Source organism: Hordeum vulgare, chromosome 7H (genome assembly GCF_904849725.1).
Source record: "Hordeum vulgare subsp. vulgare chromosome 7H, MorexV3_pseudomolecules_assembly, whole genome shotgun sequence".
NCBI classification, from domain to species: domain Eukaryota; kingdom Viridiplantae; phylum Streptophyta; class Magnoliopsida; order Poales; family Poaceae; genus Hordeum; species Hordeum vulgare.
The window spans coordinates 186364950-186382142 of NC_058524.1; the positions used below are offsets into that span (position 1 = coordinate 186364950).

Sequence of the window (17193 nt, forward strand, 5' to 3'; positions counted from 1 at the left end):
TCAAAGGTAAAACTAATCCAGCAGGACCACCCGGTGTGTCGACGAACCCGATAGGAGCCACGTATCTCGTTCTCAGGACACAACCGTCTATGCATAGTGGACGGTAGCCAAACGCTCGAGTTGCCCCGAGGTGGCACCGCCGAGTGCTAGGTGGGTGGACCAACACTCGTGAGGAGCACTGCCCCGGGGTTGATTTATTACTCCGCGGGTGTTGGCGGGTCCCTATGCATTTTATTAGTTATTAGGAAAATGTAGTACCAAAGTTGGGCCTTAGCAGACCAGTTTTAATCTAAGACTAATTATCAAGGGGGTCCCCATAACAACCCCGATCGTGTTAGGAGCGCTCAATTATGGAATATAACACCGGTAGCCAAAACTAAGGCGACAAAGGTGGAACAAAACACCAGGCTATAAAGGCCGAGCCTTCCACCTTTTACCAAGTATTTAGGTGCATTAAATTAATAGAATTTAATAGGATGATATAACAAGGAACCCATGTGGTCACATGGAAGCAACTGCACCTGCAACTAGCAATGCTAACACATGGTTAAGCAAGCGGTGACAGAACCAAACAGTGGTTTGCTAGGTTGTGAGCAAGTTGAAGGTTTTCATGGCAATGTTGAGAGGCTGATATTTAATAGGTGGTAGGCAGCGGGACATAACGATAGAAATGGAACACTACCATGGCAATGATAGTAATGGTATCTAGGTAAATGATCATCTTGACTGAGATCCTGCTTAGAAGAAGAATGACTTCGTGAAGCAGACGAACCGATGTAGTCGAACGGGTCCACACATTCCGATATGCTTGCGGAACTCTATCGAGATGAAGCAACCCGGAAAAAAGAATTAACACACGATATTCACCACACGATGCACAACACATATGATGCATGAACGGTATCAATTATGCACGGTATGACATGGCAACTCACACAATCAAACTTACACATTAAATGAAGTTCAATATGCAACGAGTTGCATATCGACAAAACTCCACAAATAATTATTTAGTTCACTCCCCTTTATTTACATGGCAAGAGGTGGAGCAGAAATTAAACTACATATCTAGGCATTTTAAATGAGGTCGGAAACGACATAGATCATCTCCGAAATGACCCGACGCGTTAAATTAGAGTTCTGTACGGATCTGAACTAACATATTTTAATATTTGTTAAACAGAAAAAAAGATAGGTTCACGTGATTCTACGTGTTGTCCCAATCAGTTTACACATAGAGACCATTGCAAAATGGAGCTACAGTTCAAAAGATATGACAACCGCAAGATATGATGGCATGAATGCAATATGTATGCAATGACAGTCACAAGCATCCCAAAACATACAGACATCAAGATTATATGAACCCACACGAGATTCTAAACAAGTTTCATACAGGACACGGTCAAAACGGAGCAACGGTTCAACAAATACAAGCTAAACAAGAAATAGCTACAATCTGCCCAAAACAGCAACATGGCATTTTCTACACCCTAAAACAACAAGCTACATAATTCTAAAATGTTCAAACAAGACATGAGGCGGTAGAGGGAAAGATGCACTACCACATACTGCTAATAACATCTAGCATGGCAGCATGGATCCCTAGGAAAAGATCTTACAAAATGGCATGTCACACACAGTTTCAGATTTAGTGAAAATAACATTGTTGATAGTGCAATTTTCAATCTGAAGGCATATTGACAGCAGAAGAACTATATGCTACAGGGCTCCGAATGACATGAAAATTTTACAGCATACTAGAGAATCTAAAGGAATACAATTAACTCCATTGCATCAACCCCAAAGGAGTTGTAGATCACTAGGAAAACCCATGACAAGACAGCAACAAAATATAACAGATCTCAGACTTAGACATATTTTAGCATCTCCAAATCAACACTATTTTCTAGCATGTAGACAACAAGAAAACAACGCCTAAACATATATTTTTATTGCAACCAAAATTACCAGTAGCTAACATACATATCCAAGGGCATATCTCTAGTTCACAACTCATGCATATAACGCACTGAATAATCCCACAAAATAGACAAGAGGGCAACATGGGAAAATATCATGCACACTAAATTACTTGAAAGACAAAACTAAATGCATAGTTAAATCCTATGGATTTTTCTACCCCTAAAACATATATAATATGTGGGGTTGCAAAATAAAACTAGCGCCTCGAATATGTTAGGAAAGCAACTTATTTGTATTGAATGCCCAAGGGGCATATATATATATATTACACATGACTTGAGGTGCAAGGAAAGTAAACATAGACTAATAAGGACTCCTAGACTAATACTAATAGACTAATAAGGACTCCTAGACTAATACTAATACTTCCTAACACCCCCCCTCAAATGCAAAGCGTGTGCAATAGCATTGCATTTGAAGAAGTGTAATACTAAAAAAATGATAATCCAAATCCGCGTCTTGAGAGTGTCGTCGTAGCATGAAGAGTCTTCAAAACTTGTTGAGTCGTCGAAAGAGATAACAAAGAGATGGCACATCAGAGGTAGACACCGCATCACTTGAAGATACAAGATAAGTATCAAGAGAAGATGGGTTGTCAAAAGAAGATGGCACATCAAAGGAAGACAGCGCATCACTTGAAGATACAACATAAGTATCAAGAGAATATGGGTTGTCAAAAGAAGATGGCACATCAAGAGAATAAAGCATTGTGCAGAAAATCATAGTCCACGACAACCGACGGCAAAAGAAGCTCGGCGGTTAAGGCACGATGAACATACATTGACAATGCAAAAGAAGTCCAGAAAATCTTATAGAAAACAACAAGGGAAAATAGGCCACAAAAGTTGTATAGAAAGGATCAGGACCAGAGAAAGGCTGGCGGACTAAGTTATGGTGCACTCGCATGGCATGAGAAAAACACAAAATATCAACGGATTTGGTGGACGCAGCGGAAAATAAAATAAAAACTAGAAAGCACATAGTAGACTAGATGCAATGGCGGCAGAAGGGCACAAACACCAAAGAAAAGTGCATGTGCGAGACGAACTCGACAATACACCGTCAAGATCGAAGGAACCGAGGCATCTGGCACCACGTAGCAGCAAGTAGACGTAGCAGCAGGTAGTAGCACGCCAGCAACACGTAGCAGCACACCGGCACCATGTAGCACATGTTTCTTTTTTTTCTTTCTTTTGTTGAATCAATCTAGTCAACACAACTTTGACCGGATGGCTACAACCACGTCCCAGCAAGCAGGCTAGGAGTCATGCGTTATGCCCCTGTTGGCTGAAGGCAGCAGTCACGTCTTGCGCGTCTTGGCAGAAGGCAACCGTCCAGCGGTACGTCTTGGCGGTGGCCCGATCTTGTCCTGATCCTGAGCAACATGCAGGAAATCATCAGACCAAGCCGACGACGGCCTACCAGTAGCAACTAGGCAAGTAGCTTTGCATGGGCGACAGCTGGATCCCACGAACAAGCCTGCGTCGATCTGGAGTTGCGGCGGCAGGGAAGGAGCCTGCCACAGTAAGATCCACAAGATCCGTCGGGGTCAGGGCAGAGGTTGATCTCCAGCTGAGGTAGATGAGATCCGGCCTGACAAGCTGAACCAGCGCGGATTGGGGGCAGTGACTTGTGAGACGGGAGCCGACGAGATACTGCCTCACGAACTCCAGCAGCGGACGTCCAGCCGGCGGCCAGCAGCGGACGTGCAGCTGGCGGCCTGAGTCACGGGAGACGGGGGCGGAACGGGTCGCGGAAGACGGGGGGCAGGACGGGGCCGCCCCTGCTCAGATCGAGCAGTGGAATGAGCCGCCCCTGCTGCGACCGAGAGGAGATCGAGCAGGACGTGGCGGCGGCGGAAGATTGGTTCTGCACAAGTTGAATCGATCTGAGCAACGACCTAGAGCAGCAGCTCGGCAAGAGGCACGCACTGAGGGAGCACGACGGGGAGGACTGCGACGGGAGAGCAGCAAGATCTGACCATGCAAGAAAAGCAGCGGTAACGCGCAAGATTGGATCGGGAGGGTGAGTTGCAGCGCCCCAAAAAAATAACCTAAGCGCTAATACCATGTTAGGAAAGCAATTTATCCGTATTGAAGGCCCAAGGGGCATATATATATTACACATGACTTGAGGTGCAAGGAAAGTAAACATAGACTAATACTAATAGACTAATAAGGATTCCTAGACTAATACTAATACTTCCTAACAAAATAAATGCGGGAATATGACCTAAACATGACATAGCAAATTAATGATGCCACCTACACGCAAAAATGCAAGCAGCTACTCTAAAATACATGACAAAGGGCTACAAACAACATGAACATTTTATCTATGGGATTTGAACAATCCGGACGCACGTAAAAATAATTACGGAATAGTTAACCTATTAGGACAGCACACGAATCTAGGCAAATGGTGGGTCAAACCATTCCAAACATGCATGCAAGTTGCAAAATAATATTCTGCGCGAAAAACTACACAAGTTACATGTTTAAATCACTCCTATCCGATGCACGGTTAATAATCTACGGGCATTTAAAAACAATCCTTTTCTGAAACTACTAAATTCGCAGGAATTAAGTAAAACCCTATGGCCCGAATCTACAACATATGGGCCTACACAGGGGTGGGCGCTGGATAACTAAACTGTGCCTTGGGCGAAAATTAGAGGGGCTCGGGTTGCTGCTCACCTTGGGCTTGGGGCGGCTGGGCCTCATGTGGAGGTGGGCCTGGAGGAAGCCGGCTAGAGGATGCTGGAGCTGGGCCGGTGAAGAGTGCTAGGCCCACGGGCGACTAGCCTTAGCTGGCGCTACGGGAGGCGAGGCTGAGCGCGTGCTCCTCCTCGATCCCGACTGGATCGAGGCAGGCACGGGGGCGACGGCTGCTCCGGCAAGATCGGGGCGACGGGGCCAAGGGCTCTAGCGAGGGAGGCCGAGGGGCGGCGTGGCTGTCGATGGAGGACGGTGGTGGCTGGAGGTGAGGCGAGCACAGGCGGCGGCGCGATCCGGTCAAGGGGAGGCAGCGTGGGTTGCTGGTGGCGGTGCGATCCTACAGGGGCTGGTCGGCGCGGCGGCTCTACTCCGGCGAGGCCGGCCGAGACGCAGGGACTTGCGGGATGCAGCGCGGCGAGGTGCAAGCAGCGTGAGGCGCTCGGGGGCGAGGGAGCCGCTGCGCGGTGGCGGTTGCCACGGGCTCGTGCGGGCTAGCGGCGGCGCCAGAAGGGCTTGGCGGGAGAGAGGAGCTGCGGTTGGGGTTGGTGGGGCGCGGAAAACGAGGTAGAGGGCTAGGGTTAGGTGCCTATGGGTCTATTTATAGACAAAACGGGCTAGGGTTTGCTGTTTTTCACCCCAGTTTCAGCCGTGCGATCGAAATCGAACGGCCTCGCACGCGGGGACGGTCTAGGTGGTTGTGAAGAGAGGCTTAGGCAAAGATGAGAGGGAAGAGAAGCGCCCGTGACACGCGTTTTTAAAATACCAAAAAACGTTAGATGAATAACCGAAGACGGTGCCGCTACGGTCGACCGTTCGGGTACCAGACAGACTCCAATTGCAACGAAAATTGGCAGGTGGCCTACCTATATGAAAATAAGACCACACGCAAAGTTTCAACCCAATCAGAGAATGTTTTATACACACTTTTAAAAACAAGGTTTAATGAATGTCGCGGGCGCGTGCGTGTGTGGTCGGGCTCAAAACGGACAACGACAAGAACGAAGAGAACTGACAACTAATAACGGATGCAAGTTTTGAAAAGTGGCGGCAGCGGAGTGCCGATGCAATGCGAATGATGCGAATGATGCGATGATGAGTGCGACAAACAAATCAGCCACACGACAAAAATGGAATAAAGGGGGAATATTCTCGGGCGTCGGTCCTGGGCTGTCACATCCCGGCACCCTGCCGGAAGGAGGATTGACCTCCGGGAGCTTCTCCACCGCCATGGACGCTTCCCGGACGTGCCGTGAGTATTCCTCCTTGGACCATGAGTCCATGACCAGTAGCTATGTGATGTCTTCTCTCCAGTCTTGTGCTTCAATGGTTAGTCCTTGTGAGCTGCCCTACATGATCAAGGCATCTATGTAATTCTCTTGCTATTGCTATGCTCAGTTTGTTGGGATCCGATGGATTATGAGATTACGTTCAGATTGTTATGAGTTATATATTTGTTTATCCTTTTATATTATGTTCCTTAGTGATTCATGCATGTTCTCCGTTGCTATTTATTGCTTTGGCCGAGTAGTAGATTGTAACTCCAAGATGGAGCGTTATGCATGATTGTGGGTTCATGCCCCTCGATGTCTAGCTTGAGTGAAAGAAACATGAAACTAGGGGATGTGCTTGTTGCCACCAGGGAGAAAACACCGGTGCTTGTGACCACGGTTGCAAGGATTGTTTACCTTACTCATAGTTCGTTAATGCAGTTGTTCGTTGCTTTGAGTTTACACTTTGGATGGGGCTCTCAACTTAATACCGGCGAGATGTTCTGGATAGATATCTCAAGGTGGATGATTAGTAAGTAGATGCTGATGAATAAACGGTCTACTTGTCTTGGCGTATTGCCCATTACTATTGAACCTCTAACTATCAAGTAGCATAATTAGCATTGGGTGCGATCATAATTTTGTCAATTGCCCAACTGTGATTTGGTTACCGTAGCATAGTTGTTTATCATATTTTGGGAGAGAGACATCACTAGTGAACATCATGTCGCTCCGGTCCACATCACCATCATTGTTTACATTTCCATCATTTACGGCTTTCATTTACTTTTCCGTTGGAATCACTATTAATTTCCCGCTTGTGTTTTGATCCTTTGCAAACTACAAGGCCAGATAGATTGACAACCTCTCTGTACTCGTTGGGAGCAAAGTTATTTGTTGTGTGTGCAGGTCCATGTCTTCTGCTAGCGCCAGGGTGGAAGACACCTACTTGTTGAGCCTAGGAGTCCTCCTGGTTCGATAAACCTTACAGTCTCCGTGTAAGGGAAGTATGTTGGTGACTACATCTCCACCTTCCACTTGGGGTAACCAACAAGGGGCGAGAAGTATATCCATCAACTCATCATCACGCGTGCCTAAGGGGGTGGTCGTGCTCCCCTGGTTTGGGGCCACCTCCCACCTCATCCAACCTCGTTCTTTGACGTGTAAATTCACATATATTCTGAAAATCCTAGAGAGCCTCCCGAAACAATTTTTCGCCGCCGCAACCTTCTGTTCCGCCATGTGCCCATCTCGAGCCCTATTCCGGTGCCCTGTCGGGGGGGGGGTCAATCATGGATGGCCTCTACATCATCCTTGCTACTCCCATGGTGATGTGTGGGTAGTTCACCACATACCTACATGTCAGTCGTTAGTACCTAGACGTTATCTCTCTATCTCTCTATGTTCTTCGTTCCCAAGATCACCATGATTCCCGCGGTGATCTATCTTATGTAATCACTCATGCATATAAATGCTCATCTGGCATCCCTAGTGTTCTACTTCACACAACTTGTTTCATTGATGATACACATAACCCAGTCAGCGCCTCGCGCCCATTAGTCAGTGGACTCCACGTCCGGCAGGACCGTGCACCCACTGGTCAGCGGACTCCGCGTCCGCACCCGGGAAGGCCCCATGCCCATGAGCCGACAGACTAAGTGTTCGCCCCCGGCAGGGCTTAGCGCACATAAGTTGGTGGACTTCGCACCTGCCCTGGGCAGGGCTCAGCACCCATTAGTCGGCGGACTCAGCGTCCGTGCCCGACAGGGTTTCGCGTCCATCAGCAGGTGGAATTGGCGTATGTGCGTGACATCCTCGACACCACTGCTTGCTCCCATGATAGCGAAGACCCTTCGCTCGACTCTTCTAGTTGCGTGGAATCTCGAAGGCTACACACAGTGGATGCACTGGCGCTCCCACACTGGAAGCAAGCCGCGCCAGCTTCGGCCCATAGCCAACCATCATTGACAAACTCTCGTACCACAACATCACAAACCCTCCGCCCGACTCTCCAAGTCATTCGGAGGCTCGGAGGCTATTGTTAGGGGGGTGACACCCGGGTAGGCTCAAGGAGGTGATACATCATTTGAAAACATTGGGTTGGCCAATGCTGCTTAGTCCGGTTGGCTCCCTAATTGGTGGCTCCCCGGTCCAGCACGTTCCCAGGATGGCCGGCTCCAAGGTCGTCCAGCTCCCAGGCTGGCCGACTCCTAGGTCGACCGCCCCCCTGGTCGGCTGGCTCCCGGGCTTGCCGGCTCCTAGGCTGGCCAGCTCCCCAGTTGGTTGGGTCCCCGATCCTGTTGGCTCCCCGTTTGGCTCCTCCAGCTGGCCCCCCTACGTGAAGTCAACCGTAGTGTCCCATCGGACACGACATGAAGACACTATAGCATGAGTCATGTGTCACACCACTGTGCTCTAATAGTGGTGCACTATTGACCAATAGTGATCCACTGTATCGTGCATCATACATCACTTAGCATGTCATCTCCAAATAGTGTAGTAGGTCATGTGGGACATTACTTGTCCCCTGGGCCTCCCTTTATAAGAGGCATCAGGGGAGCTCACTTGGGCGAGAAGGCTCGGGCTTGGCCACCAAGGCACTCCCTTGTCCACCAAGGCACCCACGCACACACACATAAAAGCTCCCTGAAGCTGCCTTTCACGACCATCTCTCCCAGATTCTCTCATTCTCACGCGCATGAAGCATGAGGGAAGATCTCTCACATCTCCCTCTTCCTCCCCTAATACAGCTTGAGGAGCAACCCTGTACTGCCATATACACACCTCATATATACATCGGACATGCAGGAGTAGGGGTATTACCTCCCCGCGAGGGCCTCGAACCTGGGTAAACCACCGCATGCTAGTACCCAATACCGTCTCGGATCTCCTTGGTAGCCTTTCACTCACCTCGATAATCCACACATGGCATCTGTTCTGACAAGACAACAACAATTAGGCTTCGGTGGAGCTGCATCCGGTAGTCGGTGGCGCTAGTAAAGGACTACGAGATTGAGAGGGCGTGCGACAACAACGACACTGACTTGCGGCAAGGGGAAGTGAGTTCATCTAACGTTGGACATGCAGGATGCCAGGGGTGGCAACCATGTTGTGCTGAAGAAGAGTGGGAGTTTGTGTGCATGCCAATCGAATTTGTTTTGGGGGAGGAAGAAGGAACCAACGGCTATAGGTCGCTAGATCGGACGCTTAGGTGCTAACCGACTTAAATTTGGGTTGGCTTGCCAATGTTTAGCGTTAGCCATCACAAAAGGACATCGTCAATGGAGTCAATTTTTTTGGTTCCTCTATAATTATATTATTACTGCATGTTGTAAGGGCATCTCCAAGGGTGATCCTCAAACCGCCCGCAACCGTCTGGGTTTGGACCGCGAAAGCGATCTAATGCGGGCATGTATTGGTCCACAGGATGGTCCAGACGTACTTTCTCCTTAAATCGAAGACAATGTGTGGGGGACTTTATGGGCATCCATACAATACTTGAAACCGTGTCTGCCCGCCCAAGCCCATCCCAACACCTCCTCCCTCGTTAGCGTGTGTTCCCGTCTGGCGCCAGCGGCCCGCATTTATGCCATTGTAGAGCACGGCGCTTCACATTAAAGACGACTCCGGACGGACGTGATCTCTCACTGCATTTGCTATTGAAGTGGCGCATCGGCAAAGGACGCCACCCGTTGCATGCCTGGATGAACGTGCCTCCTCGTCACTGTCAATCACCTCCATTAAATCCACGAGTGGGCGGCATTAAACACAACATTGAGCAAGATCCTCCCATCTGCCACGTATTTAAAGGAGCCCAGATGTCGGGCAAGAATCACACCACTCCGCCGCTCCCCATCTCCTACGTCCACCATTTTAGCAACCCTTTCCATGGCATCCGACGAGCAGGAAGAGCAGTTCTCTGGCATAAAAGACGGCTGGGTTGTCCGTCGAGCTCGCCTGATACGAGCAAGATAGCTCGTTGCTCCACATCCCTTGCCTAGCCCGACGGAGCAAGTTGCCGCTCCAAGCCAGCTCACGGAGGAGTGGTGAGTTGCTCCACGGAGGCATGCAGGGAGCATGGCAAAGCGGCCATCGTGGCTGGCATGGATGAGGCCATCTGTCGTGCCATTCGCCGTCAATGTTGGCGAAACCACATCCGGTCGATGGAGGAAGAAGCTGGCTACGCGGAGCTGGACGAGTCGGTGGCGAGCGCGTCTGCGACGGCCTACAACACCGAGGAGAAGTAGAACACAAGAGACCGCCACTGCTTTGATCCCAAGAAGGCCACCACAAGCGAGTCACCGACGTCCACAACCGGTGTCTCGTCCTCTAATGTAGGCCATCATCCACCCCACACCGCCAAAACAAGCAGAGATCCACGCTTCATGGAAGCGGATGCAACTCTTCCGCTCCAGCTAAAGCATCCTCTTTGCCACTCTCACAAGCGGTGTAGCCGGATATAGGGAAAGGATGAGGAATGTGCCTCCGGGGCTTCCGGCAGTGTGATAAAGTGGGCTCCCGGACATTAGAAAGACAGAGGGATCTGTCGCAGCCAGCTGTAGACTAGTGTAGTGTATCTGTGTCATGGGAATGGAGCGCCGCGTGGCTAGACATGCACATAGTTTAACTTCTTTAACTAAAATGTGTCTAAAATATAAATGTTTTCGTCCGGTTCGTATGAAATGTGTCGTGTTTGCTTGAATTTCGTCTAATTAATTAATAAATTGTTTGAAATGTATATGAATGGTGTTGGATGACGACCATCTGCATCCGTTTCCGTGGACTAACCTCTGTCCATGAATAGATGGGGAAGAAAATTTAGGCTCTAACTTCTAAAATCAACCATCTATTCCAATCTAAAGGCCCCCTTCATCTCCTTCAATTATGTTATTACTAGTAAGATGCCCGTGCTACGCTACGGAATCACATAAAATGAAATGGAACAACAAAAGTATAAATCAATGTAGTACTGCATTTTTGTTAAGATATGGTTAGGCTTTAGCCACATAAAAAAATTAGCAGTTATATGCATGTGCGCAACTATTTTCAAATGCATCATGCATTGAAGGTTACATTTCTCATTTGCCTAGAAAACACAACAACTTGATTTCTCAGATGAAGTTGTCTTGGCATTACACCATCATAAGATTTCACGTTGTAGGTGAAACTCAGTTTCAGTTACATCAACGATTACAAAAGCACCGAACAGATTTTTAACGACTCATACACCCAAATTTAAGCAAAAGTCGATTAACACAATCCAAAAGCAGCTCAGTCTAGCTTATGCAACACATTCTCCTATTTTCCAATTTTGCTTCATGACTCCATTCACCATCTTCTTTTGATTCATGGAGATGCTGGTCCAGACACATCATTATTGATCCTACACAAAAATAATTCTGATTTTTTAGTATACCATATAAAAAAATAACTTCAACTACATTTACAATTACCTTTGCCTCAGTTTATGTGCGGCTATGATGTTTGGGTGAAAGTGCATCCTACTATAGTCCGTAGTATGCAGGCCACGGTCTAGTTAATTAAAGACAAATCATAAATCTATTAGCAATTTTTTTTGTTGGTACTATGTGCATAGAACAATGCATGAACTTAACTTACCAATGCGGTTTGCACGTAACATTGTTGCCACGACAATAGCACGCTCCTCGGCCAGTGTTTCCCATGTACTTAGATTATCAGTCACTAACTTGTCCCATACAACTAACTTGACAATATTGTAGCTATAAAATCAAGTAATATTAGAAGAAAAACATAAAATCTTTGAATTATTCAAATAATTCTAAACCATAAGATAGATATACGTGTCATCTAGCAGAATGATATTTCTCACTTGGATCCTTCGGTTGTAGAAACTGTCCTTGTGTCCCATAGAACTTACAAACAAAACCATGCCAATGACACCTTTGTACAAGTCTGCACGTATCTCTTTCTGGTGATTCCTAACCCAGTCTAGTCTAGTGCCCTCGACCTTGATATACATATCGACTGCAAACTGCTGAAATAGGCGCTTGCCATGTAATATTGGGTTGAATATCGCAGGGCGTGTTTGTAACCTATAACAGTAGTAGTGTCTAACAGAGACGCACAATCGAGCACTCATTCTACTTAAAAGCGAAGAGGAAAAGTTAGGCTATCACAAGTATAGATCTAAGGGAAAACACAAAATTATAGAAAAAGACTAACCTGATTCATCATCTTCATTTTCATTAGACTGTAATACCGCATCCAAGGATACACCAACCTTTGGGATCTTTGGATGCCAACCAAGTTCCCCTCTAGGAAAGAAAAGAGGGTATGAGAGGGGGTCGTAGCAACCATAATATGGTTGTATAGCGTACTTGCTGTTGTTGTTCCCATATAAGATAATGCTGCGATCAAACTTCCTAATCAAGTCATTGCCCTCAACCCACACTGCAGCCACCTCCGATGACACTCGCACATTATACGTCCGTTGGTCCAACCTCTGGTCAGTGTTTAAGGATATTCGGTACTCCTCAAGTTTCTCAACCTGTCCAAGACTCCTGAATGTCTGAGAATAGGGGTTGTCCCTAAGGATGTTGACCAACTTTCTAATGATGTCCTGGTCGAGTCCTGGGGAGTGCCGAAAGCGATGTTGTAGACTGGGATCATCATCGTAGAAATACAATTGCAGATGGTCTGGGCCTGAATCCCTCAACCCAAATGAATGGATATTGTGGTAAATCTGGCCATGCGCACGAAATGTGTACACGCCTGATCGCATATTTGTGTAGTTGTTGTCAAGATTGACACCAAGGGTGGTGAAGGAGAAGTGTGAGTTAAAGAACCTAATGTTATCACGAAAATATCTCGCATCTGCACTTGATCAGAGCCTCATTAGTTCTGGAATGGGCTCTGGGTTTGCTAGCTTGATTTTACCATTCTGACAGCAGAAGGACTTTGTCTCATACTCGAATTTCTTGGCGTCACAGTGCTTGCAGTTTGCGACATGCTTAAGTGTGTGCGTGCTATTAGGGATGTTTGAGTATACTATCTCATATGGATCAAATACACTTGAGCCTACGACCGAGGCATCTTGTGCTTCATCAAAATTTACATCCTCACCAACTTGCTCGGCTGCACGTGTCAATATCAAGTGCATTAAAGCATCAATACTATAAAAAAAGAATTCAGATTTTTTTTGGTATAACTACCTTCACCCGAAAAAATGTAGTACTCCTCATCCATAATCTCATCAAGGATGGTATCCTCGTCCATGAAGTTACTCACGAATGATTGTAGACAGTAGCTAATGAAACACCCCTCGAGGCAACAAAAGTGAGTAGGGGTGAGAACCTTACCCTCGGTTCCAATGGTGAGTGTGGGAGTGTATGAGGATGGGTTTTCCGCTCGTGAAGCACCACGTGCCTCAGGGCATCGCACTGCAATGGATTCATCACATGGTGTGTCCCGCCTAGCTGCATAGCTCATCCTGCGTTTAGCAAGCAGTGCCTGCCTCTCTTCAGGTGTTATGCTTTGCCTATGTTTTCTTGTACGTGCATTCATCACTTCCCTCTGCTCTGCTGTCAAACTTTGCCTACGTGCTTGTTGGCGTGCATTCCTTTCTTCATGTGTTAAACTCTTCCTACGCGCTCTCCTGCGAGCATTGATCTCTTCCCTAACCTCAGGCGCTAAACATTGACGGCGCACTCTCTCACGATCACGCCTTGCTTGGTTTTGTTCCGGTGTAAGGTTAGCATAGCGAGTAGATTCACGGGAACGCTTCCGTCCTACATAAATAATCCCATAAGATATTTCAATAAACTCATGCATGCAGGACATGTAAAAATATGCACTAAGAGCACATTACCCTTCGAGCTCTCTCCTTGTTCAAAGCCTTTGATTGATGTGAGGATGCTGCGAGTAGGAAAACTTGCAGCTAACTCGTTCTGAACATCTTCACCATCAGAGGATGTTCCACTCGATGTTCTTGAGTTGGACGGCTCATGTATTACCAATTGTGTTGGAGCGCTCGCTGCAATATTACGACGAGACCTCTTTCTATTGTTATGTTCCTCCACCACTGTTACAAATACTGCAATGTGAGCTATCAATGTTTAGGTTTTATACTAAAGACAAACGTTAAGGGACAGGATAATAACCTTCTTTTCCTTTAGTAGACCGTTGGCTTGGACATTGAGGCATTTTGCAAATGAATCTTCGTCTACGAGAAGTTATAAAGTTAGCAATGTAAAAGGAGTAGGGCGTTTCAGCACCCGGGCTCAGCTCCACCCCTCCTCACAAAAAAAATTGAAACAAATATTAGAAAAATTCAAAAAACTCCAAATGTTTTTTGGGTGGTAGACAATTTGATGCGTGAGCTTCGCTCCAAATTGCATCTTATTTGGACATATGAGAAGCTCTCAGAAAAAAAGACAAAATCTGGGTCTGTGAAAAAAGGTTGATTGTTCACGAATTTTCTGAGCCGATTTGTCTTTTTTGCTGAGAGCTGCTCAGATGTTCAAAGAAGATGAAATTTGGAGCGGACCTCACGCATGAAATTATCTACCACACAAAAAAAATTGTTTTTTTTTATTTTTTCTAGTATTTCTTTTTATTTTTTTCGTGAGCGAGAGCATCTGAGCCCGTGCTCTAGAGCTGTTCAACCATATGAATATTCATGGTCCTACTCCAAATGGCTACACACATGTTCTGTTTATAAATTACCATGGAAAGCACGACAAGTGTACCCAAAATAATTTGATTGGTAACCACAAGGATTATATTGTTTTCTGTCAGTATTTTTTATAAGTTTACTCGGACTGTATTTTGTTCGTTCTCTTTGCCTACATTCCATGATTTGTTACTCCTCTTTTGTTGTTTTCCGTTGTCTCTGAACTACCTATGTAAACCCATGCATATAGAATGCAGGTTTTTCCCTACAATGTAGGGCAATCCGGATGAGGTTTTCTGCTCATTTTCCATCCAATGATACTCGCATTCATTAATTTAAAAAAGAAAGCAGCTCGATCAATAGACAGGGTTGCTTGGCAGGTGCTTCTGAACCCATTCAAAGTAATAGCAATTCTCAACGGGTCTACCTCTGAAACTGCACTACTGTTCTTCTCTCAAACTCTTCAGAACTAAGCGTATTTCCTAACAAACCAAAAATCCTGGGCAATGTCAAACAGACAAAAAACTGCAGTAGTATATCAGTTGTCAATCCACCTGCAGCTGCGTCAAGGGTGCACGGGTTTACGCCAGTTCACGGACCTCCGGCACCGCGCGGGCACCGTCCATGTCATATTCCGGCCCACCCTCTTTCAGGAACTAAACTTTACTAATACTAAGCTATACACCAACTGATTCAGAATAAACATGATGTACCTTGTGGAGACGTACAGGAAGTGAGTGTCCGAAGAGGCCGATGTGCTCGGATGGAAGGGGAAAAGGCAGCTTAGACCAAGACGAACTGTCTGCTTGCTCGTGGACGGAGCGCCGCGCTGCGAAGGTGAGATGGCGCTGCAGTCCCTGGCCGAGCTCGCCCGTAGGGGATGCGAGCTCCAAGAGGCTCAACGATGGCGAGCGAGCGTACGGGAAGGATAGCGTCCTCCACGCAATCCCTGGCACGGCGAGCGAGCACGGGTTTGCGGCTTCCTCGTTCCCGTGCGGGTGAGCGAGCGACTTGGCAGTGCGTATGAACTTCACGCAGTACTTGCGACGAGGAGCGAATAGGGCGGCAAAAACTGAATCTGGTGAAAGGGATGGGAACCTCGGGAGTAATCGGGCCATGCGGCATCGCGGTTTAAATTTTGAAGGGAGGGGTTGGATCTCAAGGCCGGCGACTGGGATTGGAGTACAGAGGCGGCAAGAGAGACGGGATTGGGGGAGGCTGTGAGAGTAGGAGGGGGGAGAGACGAGACGCATAGATTGGGGAGAATGGCCGGTGCTAGGAGCGCTTCAGAAGTCTTTCACGCAAAGGATAGGCAGGGTAGCGGTTCAACTCTTGCCACTCCGTGTATTTTTATTATCATCTCACCGAAGTGGGCAGACGGACCATCAACACCAACTGGCTCTTTTAAAGGAGTAAAGATTAATCGGAAACCCAGTGCAGTGTTTTTACGCCGCGCGACACAGTCCTCTAGCGCCTCTCGACAAGATCGGCTTCGGTGCATGAAGTCCAAACGGACGGCGACGGGGCCATCGGAAGTTGAGTGCTTACCTCGTATAGTAGCTGCAAAACAAGGTGTCCCGCGGCTACAAATAGTAATCCCGATCGCAAATCATGATCACCGCACAACTAACCGTTGCTTGGTAGGTTCGATCAGCCCTTCTCACCTTTCCGTCGACATCGAGATACAAAATCCTCCTCGGCAACACTTAACCAACTATTTTTATCCACCATGCTCAATCAAACAATTGTAAGGCTTCAGAAACTTACAATTCATGAAAGAAATGATGGTCTCTTGAGGATCTTGTGTTCCGGCCTCCTGTCCTGCAGGTGCTCTGCCAGGCCGTCGGTGTTGTCTGTACGTGTAGGCGCCGGGAACCTGACTACATGAGCACCATCGTCGCAGCATCTCTATCGTTGATATGATATTTTTTATTATGAATAGTTGTCTTTAGATTGTAGTGAATGGCAGATTAACGAGTTATTACAACATACGTGTACAGTAACAACCGAACTCGGTCGATGGACGATAGAGCAATCCTGCATATTGTCAGGTTTAAACTTAAGTTCAGTAGCCATGGTGGGATCATCATCATCGCCATGGAGTAGAAGTGTTCGCTTTCAGCATAAAATCCTGGACTGAACCTCTGTGTAGTGTTCGGTTCAGGGAGTAGTGTAGGTTTAGGCAAAAACCCTCGCTGATTTCTAGTTGGCCTAGTCGTGGGATGGCGCGACGGAATAGGAGGGCTGATGGAGTCGTCGAGGGCCACTTCATGCGCGCATGATGCGAATCGTGGGATGGCACGAGTCGCGAGGATTGCTGCCGTGAAGATAGCATCGGCCGTTGGTGGCCTTGTTTTTTTTCCTCTCAGTCGCTGTAACAGATTTCAGTTAAGTAAGAAAAGCCTGAAAAGCTGCGAGGCAGTTGTGCAGCAAATATTCTCTCTCCCTCTCGCGTGTGAGCTACTCTTCTTCTCGATCGCCGGTGAGCTCCGGCGAGACGCTAGCCGAAGGGGTTTCGCCCGACAATTGGTATCAGAGCCTCGTGCTCGACGACCTGTGAGGGATGACG

At 47.3% G+C, this 17193-nt stretch overlaps 1 protein-coding gene across 4 annotated transcripts; it reads right to left on the reverse strand.

Annotated features, from left to right (window-relative positions):
• Positions 1 to 11052: 11052 nt before the first annotated feature.
• Positions 11053 to 15947, reverse strand: LOC123411866. 4 transcript variants are annotated; one of them, XM_045104826.1, is made up of 7 exons: positions 15353 to 15947; positions 14113 to 14174; positions 13821 to 14033; positions 13165 to 13740; positions 11591 to 13087; positions 11425 to 11503; positions 11053 to 11354 (listed from the first exon to the last, which is right to left on the reverse strand). In XM_045104826.1, the coding sequence occupies exons 2-5, from the start codon at positions 14153 to 14155 to the stop codon at positions 12837 to 12839; spliced, it is 1083 nt and encodes a 360-aa protein (XP_044960761.1). In that variant the 5' UTR covers positions 14156 to 14174; positions 15353 to 15947; the 3' UTR covers positions 11053 to 11354; positions 11425 to 11503; positions 11591 to 12836. The 4 variants fall into 4 exon arrangements, with proteins under 4 accessions (XP_044960761.1, XP_044960760.1, XP_044960759.1 ...); XM_045104825.1 differs by having other exon boundaries at positions 14113 to 14244; XM_045104824.1 differs by having other exon boundaries at positions 15338 to 15947.
• Positions 15948 to 17193: the final 1246 nt, after the last annotated feature.